This window comes from Hypomesus nipponensis, chromosome 21, assembly GCF_054491055.1.
Source record: "Hypomesus nipponensis isolate SF chromosome 21, ASM5449105v1, whole genome shotgun sequence".
Taxonomy (NCBI): domain Eukaryota; kingdom Metazoa; phylum Chordata; class Actinopteri; order Osmeriformes; family Osmeridae; genus Hypomesus; species Hypomesus nipponensis.
Genome location: NC_140381.1, coordinates 2,227,501 through 2,242,143, shown reverse-complemented (window position 1 = coordinate 2,242,143; position 14,643 = coordinate 2,227,501). Strand labels below are relative to the sequence as shown.

General features: G+C 51.6%; 3 protein-coding genes across 3 annotated transcripts in view; 1 reads left to right on the top strand and 2 right to left on the bottom strand.

Moving 5' to 3' along the window:
- The first annotated feature begins 130 nt into the window (after positions 1-130).
- exosc1 (exosome component 1) lies at positions 131-4,419 on the top strand. The gene is made up of 8 exons (XM_084685621.1): positions 131-171; positions 1,318-1,433; positions 1,636-1,710; positions 1,802-1,890; positions 1,972-2,005; positions 3,065-3,115; positions 3,268-3,352; positions 3,499-4,419. Exons 1-8 carry the CDS (start codon positions 144-146, stop codon positions 3,603-3,605), a joined length of 585 nt encoding a protein of 194 aa, XP_084541747.1. The 5' UTR covers positions 131-143; the 3' UTR covers positions 3,606-4,419.
- knop1 (lysine-rich nucleolar protein 1) lies at positions 4,270-8,309 on the bottom strand. The gene is made up of 7 exons (XM_084685524.1): positions 8,151-8,309; positions 7,687-7,758; positions 7,460-7,534; positions 5,965-7,266; positions 5,788-5,859; positions 5,332-5,403; positions 4,270-5,074 (listed from the first exon to the last, which is right to left on the bottom strand). The coding sequence occupies exons 4-7, from the start codon at positions 7,243-7,245 to the stop codon at positions 4,769-4,771; spliced, it is 1,731 nt and encodes a 576-aa protein (XP_084541650.1). The 5' UTR covers positions 7,246-7,266; positions 7,460-7,534; positions 7,687-7,758; positions 8,151-8,309; the 3' UTR covers positions 4,270-4,768.
- A 1,422-nt stretch (positions 8,310-9,731) lies between these two features.
- The window catches only part of gprc5bb (G protein-coupled receptor, class C, group 5, member Bb), a 5,664-nt gene continuing 752 nt past the window's right edge, over positions 9,732-14,643 (bottom strand). The window contains exons 2-4 of the mRNA XM_084685918.1: positions 10,181-11,354; positions 9,850-9,962; positions 9,732-9,776 (exon numbers count right to left, since the gene is read on the bottom strand). Of these exons, the coding sequence (XP_084542044.1) occupies positions 9,732-9,776; positions 9,850-9,962; positions 10,181-11,354 (1,332 nt within the window). The remainder of the gene's footprint in view (positions 9,777-9,849; positions 9,963-10,180; positions 11,355-14,643) is intronic.

Here is a 14,643-nt window from a genome sequence, read left to right as displayed (position 1 = left end):
AATAAGTTGCTTGTCATCCATGGAACTAAAGCCACAACAAACATGGCGCCACGACCTGTCCATCAACAGCTCTCCGCCAATCGTGTCACAGTACGGTTCCTACGTTAAAGACCACGTGCCGCCTCTTTGCTCTTCTTGAAAATATGTCGCCCATGAAGCTGTGTGTTCCAGGTGAGAGCGCCTTATAAATATATTTATCTTGCTGCTTGATTTAATATTTTGACCAAATTAGGATCGCATATTAAAGTTATAGAGAAGGCTTCTCTGTGTTTTAGATTCTTGGTCTTGTCTTGTCTCAAGATTACCGATTAGTTGTACGCTTTTAGCGAAGTCGTTTATTTGGGGCTACCATGCGTTGAATTGCAATTTCGTAGAAATGATTAGCAACCTGTTGTGGCTATACATTTACCTGTGGGTAATTGTTACTGAAAGATCCATACGCGATCTTGCGCCCAGTCCTTTGCGCCATCCTGGCTAGAATTTGCTTACATTTTCTAGACATGTACAGTAGCTTGGTAGCTAGCAGGTAGCTGTCATCACTTTTACTCATCAAGATTTCAGACTCATCCATCCGCCCTGCCCACCGCCTGGGGCAGCAGCTCGTTCCACAAATTCCACCTCTCACTTGTTTTCTATTGCTGACTGAACACCTCGGGTAGTTCTCATGCTTAGTAGCAGTAAGGGAAGGTATATGGATCCAACATTTGTTTGTAAAGCAAGGACCCTTGTTTTACGAAGTGGAATATTACGACGTGATATTTATGTTTTGACGCAATTGCAGCCATCTTGGCTCATAACTTTTTGGCATTTACCTTAAATGTCAAACATAATTAAATGTCACTTAGTCTTATCTGTCTATCTCTTGCCTTCCCTCTCACGCCCCCCCCCTCCCTCTATAACTGTTCTTTCTCTACTTTCTCATCCTCCCCAACTTCCTCCCCCTCTCCCCCTGCCTCCCCCCTCTCCTCCCCCCTCTCCCCCTGCCTCCCCCCTCTCCCCCTGCCTCCCCCCTCTCCTCCCCCCTCTCTCCCTGCCTCCCCCCTCTCCTCCCCCCTCTCCCCCTCCCTCCCCCCTCTCCCCCTGCCTCCCCTCTCTCCCCCTGCCTCCCTCCCTCCCCTCTCTCCCCCTCTCCCCCCTCTCCCCCTGCCTCCCCTCTCTCCCCCTCCCTCCCCCCTCTCCCCCTGCCTCCCCCTCTCCCCCTGCCTCCCCCTCTCCCCCTCTCTCCCCCTCTCCTCCCCTCTCCCCCTCTCCCCTCTCTCCCCCTCTCCCCCTCTCTCCCCCTCTCCCCCCTCTCCCCCTCTCCCCCCTCTCCCCCAGGGGAGAGGCTGTGCAGTTTGGAGGACTGTAACCCCGGCACGGGCACTTACCCCCGCCACGGACAAGTGTACTCCTCACTGGCCGGATACGTCCTGCGGAAGAACGAGGGGGAGGAGGTGAGGGGGGGGGGGAACGTAGGGGGAGTAACAGAGGTGAGTGAGTGAATGGGGTGGATAGGAGGTGGGGCTGGAGGGGGAGGCAGAGTCGTCATGCAAAACTTAAGTTGTTGACATTTTGAGTAAATTACACACTGCTGTTCGTGCACACAGGATTAACAGAAATGTTGACGTGTTTGTGTGTGTGAACCATCCCCTACAGCTACCAGTGATCTCGGTCTTGAGGGAAACAGAAACACAGCTACTACCTGGCGTGGGAGCGATAGTCACGTGTAAGGTGAGATTAACCCCCAAACACCTCTAGGCTACCCCGGGAGGCAAAACAAGCTTTATTCCCCATCCTGTGTGTCTGCCTCTCTACTGTGCAGGTGACAAGCATCAACCCCAGGTTTGCCAAGGTGCACATTCTCTACGTCGGCTCCACCCCTTTGAAAGACCGCTTCAGGGGCACCATCAGGTGAGTGTGCGTGCGTGCGTGCGTGCGTGCGTGTGTGCGTGTGATTTGTACTGATTGAGTTTCTCTGTGAACCCTATTCAGGAAAGAAGATGTGAGAGCTACAGAGAAGGACAAGGTAGACTGTTACTAGTTTATACACACTCACCTCCACACATACACACTCACCTCCACACATACACACTCACCTCCACACACATACACACTCACTTCCACACATACACACTCACCTCCACACATACACACTCACCTCCACACACATACACACTCACCTCCACACATACACACTCACCTCCACACACATACACACTCACCTCCACACATACACACTCACCTCCACACACATACACACTCACCTCCACACACATACACACTCACCTCCACACACATACACACTCACCTCCACACACATACACACTCACCTCCACACACATACACACTCACCTCCACACACATACACACTCACCTCCACACACATACACACTCACCTCCACACACATACACACTCACCTCCACACATACACACTCACCTCCACACACATACACACTCACCTCCACACACATACACACTCACCTCCACACACATACACACTCACCTCCACACATACACACTCACCTCCACACACATACACACTCACTTCCACACATACACTCACCTCCACACACATACACACTCACCTCCACACACATACACACTCACCTCCACACACATACACACTCACCTCCACACATACACACTCACCTCCACACACATACACACTCACCTCCACACACATACACACTCACCTCCACACATACACACTCACCTCCACACATACACACTCACCTCCACACATACACACTCACCTCCACACACATACACTCACCTCCACACACATACACACTCACCTCCACACATACAGACTCACCTCCACACATACAGACGGTGTTACTAGTTTAAACACACTCAGCTCCACACACAGACAAACCTCCTGGAATGGGTACTCATCCCTCTCTCCTCATCCCTCTCTCATCCCTCTCTCCTCATCCCTCTCTCCTCATCCCTCTCTCCTCATCCCTCTCCTCATCCCTCTCCTCATCCCTCTCTCCTCATCCCTCTCTCCTCATCCCTCTCTCCTCATCCCTCTCTCCTCATCCCTCTCTCCTCATCCCTCTCCCCTCATCCCTCTCTGGGCAGGTGGAGGTGTATAAGAGTTTTCGTCCTGGAGACATCGTTCTGGCCAAAGTCGTATCCTTCCACTGAGGCGAGCTCTGATTGGCCCGCCTCGGTGCGCTCGCCTGTGTACCCATGGCAACCTTCCACTGAGCCGACCTGGTGTGTGTGTGTTGGATAGGGCCTGTGTGTGTGTCCTTGTGTTGACCTTTGACCCGTGAGCTCAGATCTCGCTGGGAGACGTCCAGTCTAACTATCTGCTGACGACGGGGGAGAACGAGCTGGGCGTGGTGGTGGCCCACAGCGAGGCCGGTCAGACGCACCTTTATTTACAAAACTTTATTAAATCACGTACAGAGACACGGACGCAAGTCTCAACATGTTTTATATCTCTCCCCCTCTCCCCTCCCTCCCTCTCCCCTCTCCCCTCCCTCTCCCCTCCCTCCTCCTCTCCTCAGGAGCCCAGATGGTGCCCATCAGCTGGTGTGAGATGCAGTGTCCCAGGACGCACTCGAAGGAGTTCCGCAAGGTGGCGAGGGTGCAGCCAGAGTACCTGCAGGCATGAGGGGCTGCAGCCACAACACTCCACCCCTAACTCCACCCCCCTCCTCTACCAGGAACACACAGCTTCTATTTACTATTCTAACACACAGGCACACAGACTACATTATACAGAAGAGACCACGGGGATGTTTGGGAGAGAGTTCATGAGCTCACTTCCTGTCTGGTGGATGGAACCCTCAGGTGTGACCTCTGACCCCAGGCAGTGTTCCAGCTCAACTCCAGACACTGCAAAAGGACACGCCCGAAGGCTGTAGCAGTCTAAACACGACCAGAGAGAGAGAGAGCGAGCGAGCCAGCTTGTGCTTTACTGAGGTTGCACACACACTCTGTTCCCCCCTGACCCTGACACACTGCTTACCTTGATTAAAGAGGTAGTTTATAGTTTTTTGACTTCCCTTTATGCTGTTATTGGGAAATTAAGTGTGTGAGATGACGATGTTTGTTGTGTATCGGCAGCTGTGCTGGTCACATGTTTAATGCATGACACACACGCACACGGTTGATTTTGTAGCCTCACACAGGTGAGTTAGAGGGCGGGCAGGTGAGGTCTGTGGTGTAGCTCAGGTTAGTCAACGCTCTGTCTCTGGGGATGTGGAAGTATGTCGACAGGAAGTGACCCTCTTCTTGAAGAGCTTGTGAACCTGCTACCAAACATGAGAAACAACTTATTTTCTTTCTTCCTTTTTTATTTCAAAGAATGTATTTTTCCATCTCCCTCCTCTCTGTTTTGTTACCCTGTTCGGTCTCTTACTTTGAACAAAATCCAGGAAGGTCACATGATTGTGGGAATAAAAGCAACAACTTAACCACACGAACCAGGGTCTGTGTCCTCTGTCCTGTAGAACTCACCCCATAATACGCTGCACTGCCGTTACCGTGGGCAACCGAGCACCGACCATGTGGTGTCCATGTTTGTCAGCACAGACTGACCTATCAGCTGCCAGCTAGTCGCATCCTCCTGACAGCGTTCATGTAGAAGTGGACTGTATACACACACACACACACACACACACAAACAGGCAGGCCTTGCTCTAAAACAGTGGATAGTATTTCCACATCCCCTCATTCACACAGTGACACACAGTCACACACACAGTGACACACACAGTCACACACACACACAGTGACACACACAGTCACACACACAGTCACACACACACACACTCAGTCATCAAAGCGGACGGATCGCCGGGCGTCGGCATCGATGGAGAACTTCTTATTGGACGGCGCAGAGAACCCAAGCCCCGCCCCCTTCCCACTAAAGTCCATGCGTCTCGACTGAGCCCGCTCAAACTCCCCAAGAAGCCCCTGCTGCAAGCTCTGCTGCCCCTCCTTCCCCAGTGCCATGTTGGCCCTCCCCCCGTTCGCTGCCACTGGCTGAGAGCCCTTCTTGAAGCCGCCCATCAAACGCAGGAACTTCTCCCGTTTGTCGGTGCTGTCGAACTGGGCGGAGCTCCACTGCCCCAGTGCCTGAGAACAGAACAGCAGGAAGTTAGCTCGTCTCTTCTTTCACAAAGCCATCAAACCAGCTCATAAGCATGTGTGTGTTGAGTCAGTGTGTGTTGAGTCAGTGTGTGTTGAGTCAGTGTGTGTTGAGTCAGTGTGTGTTGAGTCAGTGTGTGTTGAGTCAGTGTGTGTTGAGTCAGGTCGGACACTAGTCTGGAGGCTCCCTCTCCAGGTCCAGGGGGGTTTCAGACCTGGTGACCAGGTAACTGGGGGATACTGACCGCTGTAGCTGGTGCTGGAGCGTTGGGGTGTGATTCCTGGTCCACCTCCCTCTGCAGGGCCAGCCTCCTCGCCTGCAAACACAACAACTACATTACCCACCGTGCACCAGGCCAACGCTCGTGTTTCTCTCAGTTTCATGCAATGCTTTAAAAGGGGGCGTGCGTTGTGTTTTCTACGAGCAGAGTATCGTTTTTTTGTTGATACGTCACAGTATACATATTCAGCTGTGTGTGACAAGTGTGAAAGCACAGACATTTTTCTTATTTTATTGGGGGGAACAAATGAAAGATCACATCACAACAAGCCAGGGTTAACGGCAGATCTCCTGTAGGCTGTTCTCCAGTCATAACGACATCACAGACATGGGATTGGACGGGACTGGCCTAAGAACCAGCTGATTGGACCTGTGGGTAAATGTGGGCGGGGCCAGAGAGAGGGGATCAGGAAGCATGTACCTGGTTGACGGTGACCTCGTCGGTGTTTCCCCGCTTCTCCGACAGGAAGACCACCTCCACCTGGCCGGCAGTCTGCAGGGCAACACAACCCTTACTGATGTGCTGACGACATGAGGGGCTCAACAGAACTGTAATAACCCCTGACCTCTGAACTTGAATGACCCCTGAACTCCTCACCTCCATGTCCTGTGAGTCTTCCCTCTCGATCTTCATCTTCTTCTTCTTCTTCTTCACTGGAGTCTCCCCTTTTTTCTTCTTCTTCAGTGTTTCTAAAGGAGGGCAGCCTTCCTCAGAAGCCCCCTTGTTTGGCGTTTCCTCCTCCTCCGTCTCCACCCCTGTCTCCTCCTCCGTCTCCACCTCCCTCTTCTTCCTTTTCTTTTTCTTATTCGTTTCCTTGACATTTGCTCCCTCGCTCTTTCCCTCCTTCGGCTTGGGGGCTGCTCTGTTCTTTTTCGCCGGCTCTCCATTTTCTATCAGAATCACTTTGTCACCCTTTTCCTCCAGATGTGTGGAGGATTTCCCCATCTTCTTCTTCTTCTTCTTCTCCACCGTTCCCTCTACCCCTGCGGTGTCTGCAGGGCTGCTGGAATACTCCTCTCTCTTCTTCTGCAGATTATTTTTCTTGCAGCTTCTTGGCACTTCCTGTACCTCTGTTGCCACCACTTCCTCCAAATCCGCTCCCTCTCGTTTTCTCTTTTTCTTCCCCATCCTCTCCTCCGCCCCTCTGCCTTCCGTCTTCACCTTCTGTGTGTTCTCCGTTTGAGTCCCGCTCCTCCTCCTCTTCCCCGCCTCTCCCGCTTCTTCTTCTGAGGAGGAGAGCTGGAGGACTTCGGAGATCTCCAAGACCACCTTCTTCTTCCTCTCCCCATTCGTTCCGTCCTCCTCTTCGTCCCCTCTTCCTGTCGTCTGTTTCCTGCTTTTCTTCTTCTTCTTCACGCCGTGGGCGATCTCCGCGTCCCTGCCTTCGTCGTCGTCGTCTTCGATGATGATCACTTCCCCGCTGGTCGCTGACTGGACTTCACTCTTTTTCTTCTTCTTCTTCTTCTTCTTCAACCCCTGTTTGTTTTCCACTCCTCCTTCCTTCACCGCCGTGTTTGGGCCCACAGTGTTGGCGTCAGTCGCCCGGGCTACTTTGTCATTGTTGCCGCTCGGTCTGCCTTTGTCATTTTTCCTTTCGGCCCCTTTGTTACCGGCCCCAGAGCCCGATGACTCCTTCACCGCCTCCCTCACCTGCTCTCCTCCCTCTCTGTTTACAGTCTTCTTCTTCTCCACGTTCCTGTCGTCTGCGGAGGGGGTTTTTCCGGCCGCAGCCGCAGTGTCCTGCCCGTTCCTGGGTTTCTTCTTCTTCTTCTTCATGTCTTTCTTGGCGGGGCCGTCCCCCGCGGTCGCCGGGTCCTCTTGCTTCACCGCGGACGCACCCGCCTTCTTTTTCGCCCGAGCTATCTCCAGGGCAACCATCCTCTTTGTGTGTGCTTGGACCTGAGAAGAAAGAGAACGCTCAACCATGTGACCATGACGACCATACTGACACTGGGAAGGTGTGTGTGTTTGGAAGATCTGCCATGTGACACCCAAGTGGAATGAGGATTATACTGTATCACAGACTTGGGTCCAAGAGTGAGTGAGTGAGTGAGTGAGTGAGTGAGTGAGTGAGTGAGTGGATATATCATACCAATGGTCTGCCACTCCTAGCAGATGTTGGCTGTGACTCTTTATCGATGTCTTGCTGCAGCGCTCTAAGTCTCGCCTGGAGAGCACAAGAGCCTCGTCATAACCGTCATTCACCACGAGAGCGTTCTTAACTTAAAACTAGAATGAAATCATTCTCCGCCTGGGTTGTAAAACAAACCAGACATCGTCAGTATGTCGTGAAGAATGATTAGACCAAGAAAAGTGTACCTGAGTAATGACGCTCTTACAGGAACGTCCCAATCTCTCCGACACAAAGATCACGTCTTTATCAGCCGCCGTCTTCAACAAGAAAACAGAAACGTGGTCACATAGCATCTTATTATGTTCATATTAGCTCACTAGCTAGCTAACGATGCCGTGTCACAACGATTTAGCCCACCAAATATCCCACAAAAACGATATCGTTGTTTTAAAGCCGCAAACGTCCTTATCAACCTCCTTACATTTTATCATGATGCTGTAATCAAGAACGAGTCTGATCAAGCTAGCTATTATCGCAAGCTAGCATCGCTAGCTAACCATAACAACGTCATGCTAATGTAAACTTTAAGCTTTACATTATCAGTTGTCATAAACGCTGCAATTCCTTCATAACTACAACATAATTAAATCACATAACGTAAGATTATTAAAGTTTTTATTGGTAAAAAGCTTCACTAAACTTCACTTACTTTGTCGCCTCACGTGGAAACGTAGTTTCCCGACCCGGATATATCGCATTTGGCTTCCTTGGTAACCGGCAAAGCGTCACTTGTGACCTTGGCAACGAGTTACTATGTGTCCAGAGGTCGTGCTGGTTGACCCGGCCCTTACCTGCTCAGTCCGGTCATGACCACCCTGAATCACCATGGCAACAAACCCCCGAGCTGAAGGTGAGCCTTTAGATTATCTGAATAAGTCAGTTATCAGTGTAAATACCAAGACATGCAAGCAAGTATAAAGGATTACACAACCTGAACAAGCTCAGTATTAACCACAACGTTTATCTGGTGAAAGTTTAGCATGTTAACAGGGGATTGGTTTATTATGATTGGGTATACTTCCGTGGATAGAGCATTTAACTGCAAATAAAGAGTTTGCAGGTTCAAATTCCCAATGGCTGCAAATTAAATTACCAATTTGGACACATACATTTGGATAAAAAGGCTAAATGACTACACACAGAGCAGGTGTAAAACAACAAGTTCGGGTCAAGGTGGGTGACCATGAGAGAGAGGTGTGGTTATGTTCTGCCAAGCAAAGCAGGTTCCGCTAATAGAAGTTTTTAGTAGACATAAGACAGTCTCTATTGAGTCTCTTAAAATCACTTTTATTGAATATAACCATAACTCAGATCTTATTACTTCATTTGAAAGAGGTTTTGTGCTTCAAACACAACAGACACATAAGCCTTACGAGAACATGCACTGTCATAGCAAATTCACTAATACAGAACATTATCTCCCTATTAGTTAACTGCTATGGGTTAGTCCAGGTCACAGCACCATAGGGAGAAAGAGGCAGTGGACAAGTCCATTCAAGTACAGCAGGGGAGTTTGGAAACGTGTAGAGATCATAAAAAGATCAAAGCGAAAAGCTATATACATATACAACATATTGTGCAAATCCTTTCAGTGATGACTCAAAAGTTCCCTTCAAAGTACTAATACTACACCTGTGCAATACCGCGTTCACATAAATATAATAATTATAATAATAATTATACAAATACCCTGCAGTTCCAGAAACGTCTAGAATACACCGTTGCTGTAATCTTAAAAAAAGACTGTAAGCCTTAAGAAGACAGAGCTTGAAAAAACCGTAGTGAAAAGCGTCTTAAGGAAAAGGGTTTAAACATTCAGACAAAGTTGCTTTATGTTGCGGGGGAGGGAAGGGTGGGGAGAAATGGGGTGGGGGTGGTGGGAGAAATAAATCTATACTACACAAACATCTTTATGAGTATCTTTGATGTCTCCCTACTCCAGCTCTCTATCTCACAATCCTGCCATTTCTCTGAGCAGTTCAGTGGAGGTGAGGGGGGCGGTGAGGGGGGCGGTGAGGGGGGCGGTGAGGGGGGCGGTGAGGGGGGAGGTGAGGGGGGCGGTGAGGGGGGCGGTGAGGGGGGCGGTGAGGGGGGCGGTGAGGGGGGAGGTGAGGGGGGCGGTGAGGGGGGCGTTGAGGGGGCGGTGAGGGGGACGGTGTGGGGGACTGTGGTGTGGGCCTCAAACATTCCAGAACCGTGGAGACTCTGTTGCCCTGGAGACAGGGTACCCTCACCAAAGTTGACGGCCCGTGTAGTTCACAGGAGCTGTGGGCATCTGGAACACACAGGCACGGGTTAGTAGGGTGTGTGTGTGTGTGTGTGTGTGTGTGTGTGTTCAATACACTCACCGTCCCACCGTTCATCACCAGGGCCATCTCAGTGGGTTGGTAAACATGGCCTCTGAAAGGGATGCCAGGACGAATCCCCCCGTGGCCATTATGGTACGCTCCACCTCTGAGGGCTGAGCGCCAGTCAGGGAGAGAACATGTCAGAATACAGAGGGGTGTTCATAGACAGGTCACTCAACACACCAACATACATGCATGTGAAATGCCCCCATCATACTTACACAGTAAAATCACAAGCGAGCACACACACACACACTCCCCCCCCCCACACACACACACACACACACCCCCACACCCCCACACACACACGCCCACCCGCCCTGCCCCTCACCTGCGCTGTGCTCCTCTATGGAGAAGGCCTGGTTCTCCGACCCGTAGACGCGCAGCGGGTGCGGGGGGGTGTCTTCCGGAAAGCGCCGCGTCAGCGTGGGCTGACCGCTGTCATGGTAACCGTGGTCGTCCGCCTGGGCGGGGCTCCGCAGGCACAGGTGAGCTTCTGGGATGGCGTGGAAGAGCAGGAGGACCCAGCCCTGCGAAACCAACGCCACCGCCAGCGCCGGCTCGTCCCACTCCGCCCCTCCTCCCCCTCCTCCCCCTCCTCCCCCTCCTCCCCCTCCTCCCCCTCCTCCCCCGCGCCACGCCCCCGCCGCCCGCGCCCTCCCCCTCCCCCGCACCCTCGACCCCGCCTTCAGCGTCGGGTCGCCATAGAGATAGAAGCCCAGCCAGCCGACCCACAGCAGGGCTGAGGCCAGGCAGGCCAGGAAGAGCCACACTCCATTACACCTCCAGCGCCTCTTCTCTCCTTCCCCGCCCCTGGCCTCCCCCTCCTCGTCCTCCCCCACCCCGCCCCCGCACAGCACCACGGCCAGCGCCAGCGTCATGGCGACCAGCAACAGCGCCAGGGCGAAGCCGCACACCAGGGCAAAGTCCAGCGGGGGGTAGTCGCAGGCCGAGTGTCCCTCCCTGGCCACCGTCAGCAACACCCACTCCCCGGAGATGATCCCCTGGACCAGGGCCAGCCCCAAGGCCGCCCCAGCCAGGGTGCCTCCGGATGGGCTGCGATGCCCGGACACCAGCTTTTTCAGCCTCACGCCCTGGGTCACCAGGCTGGAGAAGCTCAGGGCGTGCAGGGGGCCCCAGAGGGCCCGGCGGAGCAGGCACAGGGCCGGGCTGCGGCCCACCAGGAAAGCCAGGGCCAGGGAGAAGAGCCCCAGGAGGGAGGCCAGCAGGAGGAGCAGCGGGCCCAGGCCGGAGAGCTGTCCTGGGTCACGGATGTAGCGCCGACGCCCCAGCAGCACCAGGGAGAGGACCAGGGAGGTGAGGATGCCGCCGCAGACCACACCCTCCAGGACCACGCCCCACACTGCCTCCAGGTCGCACAGGGCGCGGTAGGGCGGGGCCACGTCAGAGCCACACCCGCGGGGGGGAGGGGGGGAAGGGGCAGCAGGGTTCTGGGAGGAGCCGCAGCGGGCGAGGGACAGGAGGAGGAGGAGGGGGAGGGGTATCTGAGAGAAAGGGGGGAGGAAGGTAGGAGAGAGAGAGAGGAGGTGGTGAGAGAGAGAGAGAGAGAGAGAGAGAGAGAGAGAGAGAGAGAGAGAGAGAGAGAGAGAGAGAGAGAGAGAGAGAGAGAGAGAGGAGGTGGGAGAGGGAGTAAAGTAGAAAAATAAAAGGATGGAGATAAGGAAAGAGAAGAAAACTTTTGAGTCAGGTTGAACCTGCAGACACAAACACATGCACACAAACCCACGTACACACAACCACATGCACACAAGCCCACATACACACAAACACACACAACAAAGACAGCAGAGATTCATCAGCCCACACATGGAGCCGGGACACTGGTATCCATAGAAACAGGTAGCAGCGTGGGCTGCCCTGCATAGCTCTGCACAGGGTTTACATAACATGACACACACACTTAAACACAACGCAAGGATGATATAATACGGGACAGGTAGTGGAAGTAGGCTACCGGTGTGGTTGGGATCAAGGTGCGTGACCATGAGCGAGAGGTGTCGTTATGTTGTGCCAAGCAAGGCGGTTATGCTACTAGTAAGTTTTTAGTAGATGTTTTACCGTAAGACAGTAACAACACAAAATGCATTTGCTTGCCTCATCCTGTAATGATACACATTCACAATATTCAAAGAGCAAAACTAACACTCCAACTTACCTTCAATGACATTCCGAACTTTGAATTCCCACTGTTAAACTGTTGGAAAGACAGGGTCCTTGGGAGCGAGAGAGCTTCACATCATTGCGTATGCTTTCTATCGATATGTCCCTCGTAGCTCGAGGAAAGATCCACACTGCGCGCACTCAGTCGTGCGCAAACCACAATCGGTTGTTTTAACAAGTGATTCACTTTTCCACGTTGACTATTTAGTTTGAATTCACATATCTGCTCCACGGCTCGTGCCCCAACAGACAGAAATTCACCGTGTCCGTTACAAATGAAATTCTACGGGTTGGCGGCATTTCTCCAGTCTAATGCCGTTAATGCATCCAGACCTCTTTGTTACTAAAATAGTCCGACTTCTAAGATGTGGTGAAAATTATTTTACTTTGTTCAGGTTGCTCTGTGACAGGCACGAGTTGCCTCTCCCCTCAAGAAATTAAATAAAACGTCTCCAAAACTCAGCGCACGCCTTGACACCCCCACAGAGCCAAATATACTCGAGCTGTCAGAAATCTCTCTCCCTCTCTGTCCTTCACGGTAAATTAGCGGGGGTGTACACGGTAACACATGCAGCCGTCGGCTCGAGCAACCCTCTCAGAGAAGCTCTCACCAACAGCGCGTTGGTCTCTCCCACGCGCCTCTTCTGACGCCGTTAATGTCCAACTAGAACAACTCGGTAGCGCGACCACCGACACACACCGGACACTGGTTGCCATATCGCCATGACCCCTCCTCACGCGCTGTATCCCCATGCATACGTCATTAAACGTTTTTCAGACCATCAAGGAGCTGGAAAGCAGAGTAGCCTAGCTGTCCAAAGGAGAGGGGATGAAGGAGGAGGGGAGGAGGGAAGGATGGTCATTATAAATACAGGTGACTGTGGTTCCACATGGGCTCGTGTGTGTGTGTGTGTGTGTCGTCTTAAGGAGGGTTATGTAAGACTCTGAAAGTACTGACTCAGGGGCAGTGTCTGTCCCTTTAGACCTGGGTAATCTCTGCTGTGTGTGTGTGTGTGATGTGTGTGTGTGTGTGTGATGTGTGTGTGCGTGTGTGTGTGTGATGTGTGTGTGTGTGTGTGTGTGTGTGTGTGATGTGTGTGTGTGTGTGTGTGTGTGTGTGTGTGTGTGTGTGTGTGATGTGTGTGTGTGTGATGTGTGTGTGTGTGTGTGTCTCATGGAGATGTGTCATGATATTGCTTGTGTCATTCATAGCACAGGGCCGTAAAATACATCTTTATGACACACACAAACACACACACTCGCCAATACGTAGACCTGCACTTGCAAGAGAGAGACAGATAGACAGAAAGAGAGAGAGACAGATAGACAGAAAGAGAGAGAGACAGATAGACAGAAAGAGAGAGAGACAGATAGACAGAAAGAGAGAGAGACAGATAGACAGAAAGAGAGAGAGACACACAGACAGACAGAGAGGGAGAGATGTTTTTAGTGTCTTGTACATGTCACAGGCTTGAAGTGAGGTAGACCTGCACCTGCAAGAGCTGGCGCTGGGCCAGACACACACACACACACACACACACACACACACACACTCTGCGTCATGACAGATTAGCCCTACTTGTCTAATAATGTCTCCACTAGCATGGCAACAACAGCTGCATAAATGACAGGCTAGAGACAGGAAGAAGGGAGAGAGAGAGAGAGAGAGAGAGAGAGAGAGAGAGAGAGAGAGACAGAAATAGACGCTATGGAGTGAAGTGCTAACTGGGGGATTCTACCTGAGTCATTAGGTTGCAGTCTATGTGTGGGATGTCCTGTAATCCCCTCTCTCCCCCTTTTCTCTCTCTCCCTCGTCTTCTCCTCTTTCCCCCTATTCTCTCTCTCCGTCTCTTCTACAGTTGGTATTCAACCAGGGGTCATCCCAGGGTCAAACCGGGAACATTACCATCATGTGACTTGTGTCCATCATGTGTTCTATTAGTGATAGGATTGTAGCGTGTGTGTGTGTGTTGGGTGTGTGTGTGTGTTTGCTCCTCCCTGGTCAGTGATGACAGACTATGTGTGCTCTAACTCCACAGGTTGCTCTAACTCCACAGGTTGCTGTTTACTGCAGCATCAGCAGCTGATGTTAGAGTGCCCCCTGTGGACAGGAAGGAGTAGTGCATCCCAACAGATATAACTTATGGCTCATCTCTGCCTCTGTCTGACTGTGTGTGGAGAGGGGAGGAGGAGGGGAAGTGTGTGTGTGTGTGTGCGTGTTTGTGTGTGTGTGTTTGTGTGTGTGTGTGTGTTTAAAACACAAGAGAGACACCATTATTGAAGAAAATAATTACTTACATTTATTTTTGACCATCTATGTATATATTAAGTGTGTGGGGCAGCCTAGCTGACTCACTAGCCTAGGACCGAAAGTTCTTCCGTACTCGATACAAATGTCAAAAATAAAAGTCCATAATCCCAAACATGTTCAAAATCTAATTGAGTAGAAATGGCTACAACATTAAGCGTATATCAAAAGCAGGTGATAGGAACCAAAACACCACAACATACATGTATTTTGTTTTAAACAAAGTCCTTTAGTAGGCACAATCAGTTAACAGCTATCAGATAGCATCTAGACTAATACTTTACAGTACAGCATACTGGCTTTTT

Coding starts and splice junctions, on each gene's coding strand:
- knop1 (XM_084685524.1), bottom strand. CDS start 7,245: ATGGTTGCCCTGGAGATAGCTCGGGCGAAAAAGAAGGCGGGTGCGTCC. Junction 5,860..5,964: donor AAGACTCACAGGACATGGAG/GTGAGGAGTTCA, acceptor GTTGCCCTGCAG/ACTGCCGGCCAGGTGGAGGT. Junction 5,404..5,787: donor ACGAGGTCACCGTCAACCAG/GTACATGCTTCC, acceptor TTGTGTTTGCAG/GCGAGGAGGCTGGCCCTGCA.
- exosc1 (XM_084685621.1), top strand. CDS start 144: ATGTCGCCCATGAAGCTGTGTGTTCCAG. Junction 172..1,317: donor CATGAAGCTGTGTGTTCCAG/GTGAGAGCGCCT, acceptor CCTCTCCCCCAG/GGGAGAGGCTGTGCAGTTTG. Junction 1,891..1,971: donor CGCTTCAGGGGCACCATCAG/GTGAGTGTGCGT, acceptor AACCCTATTCAG/GAAAGAAGATGTGAGAGCTA.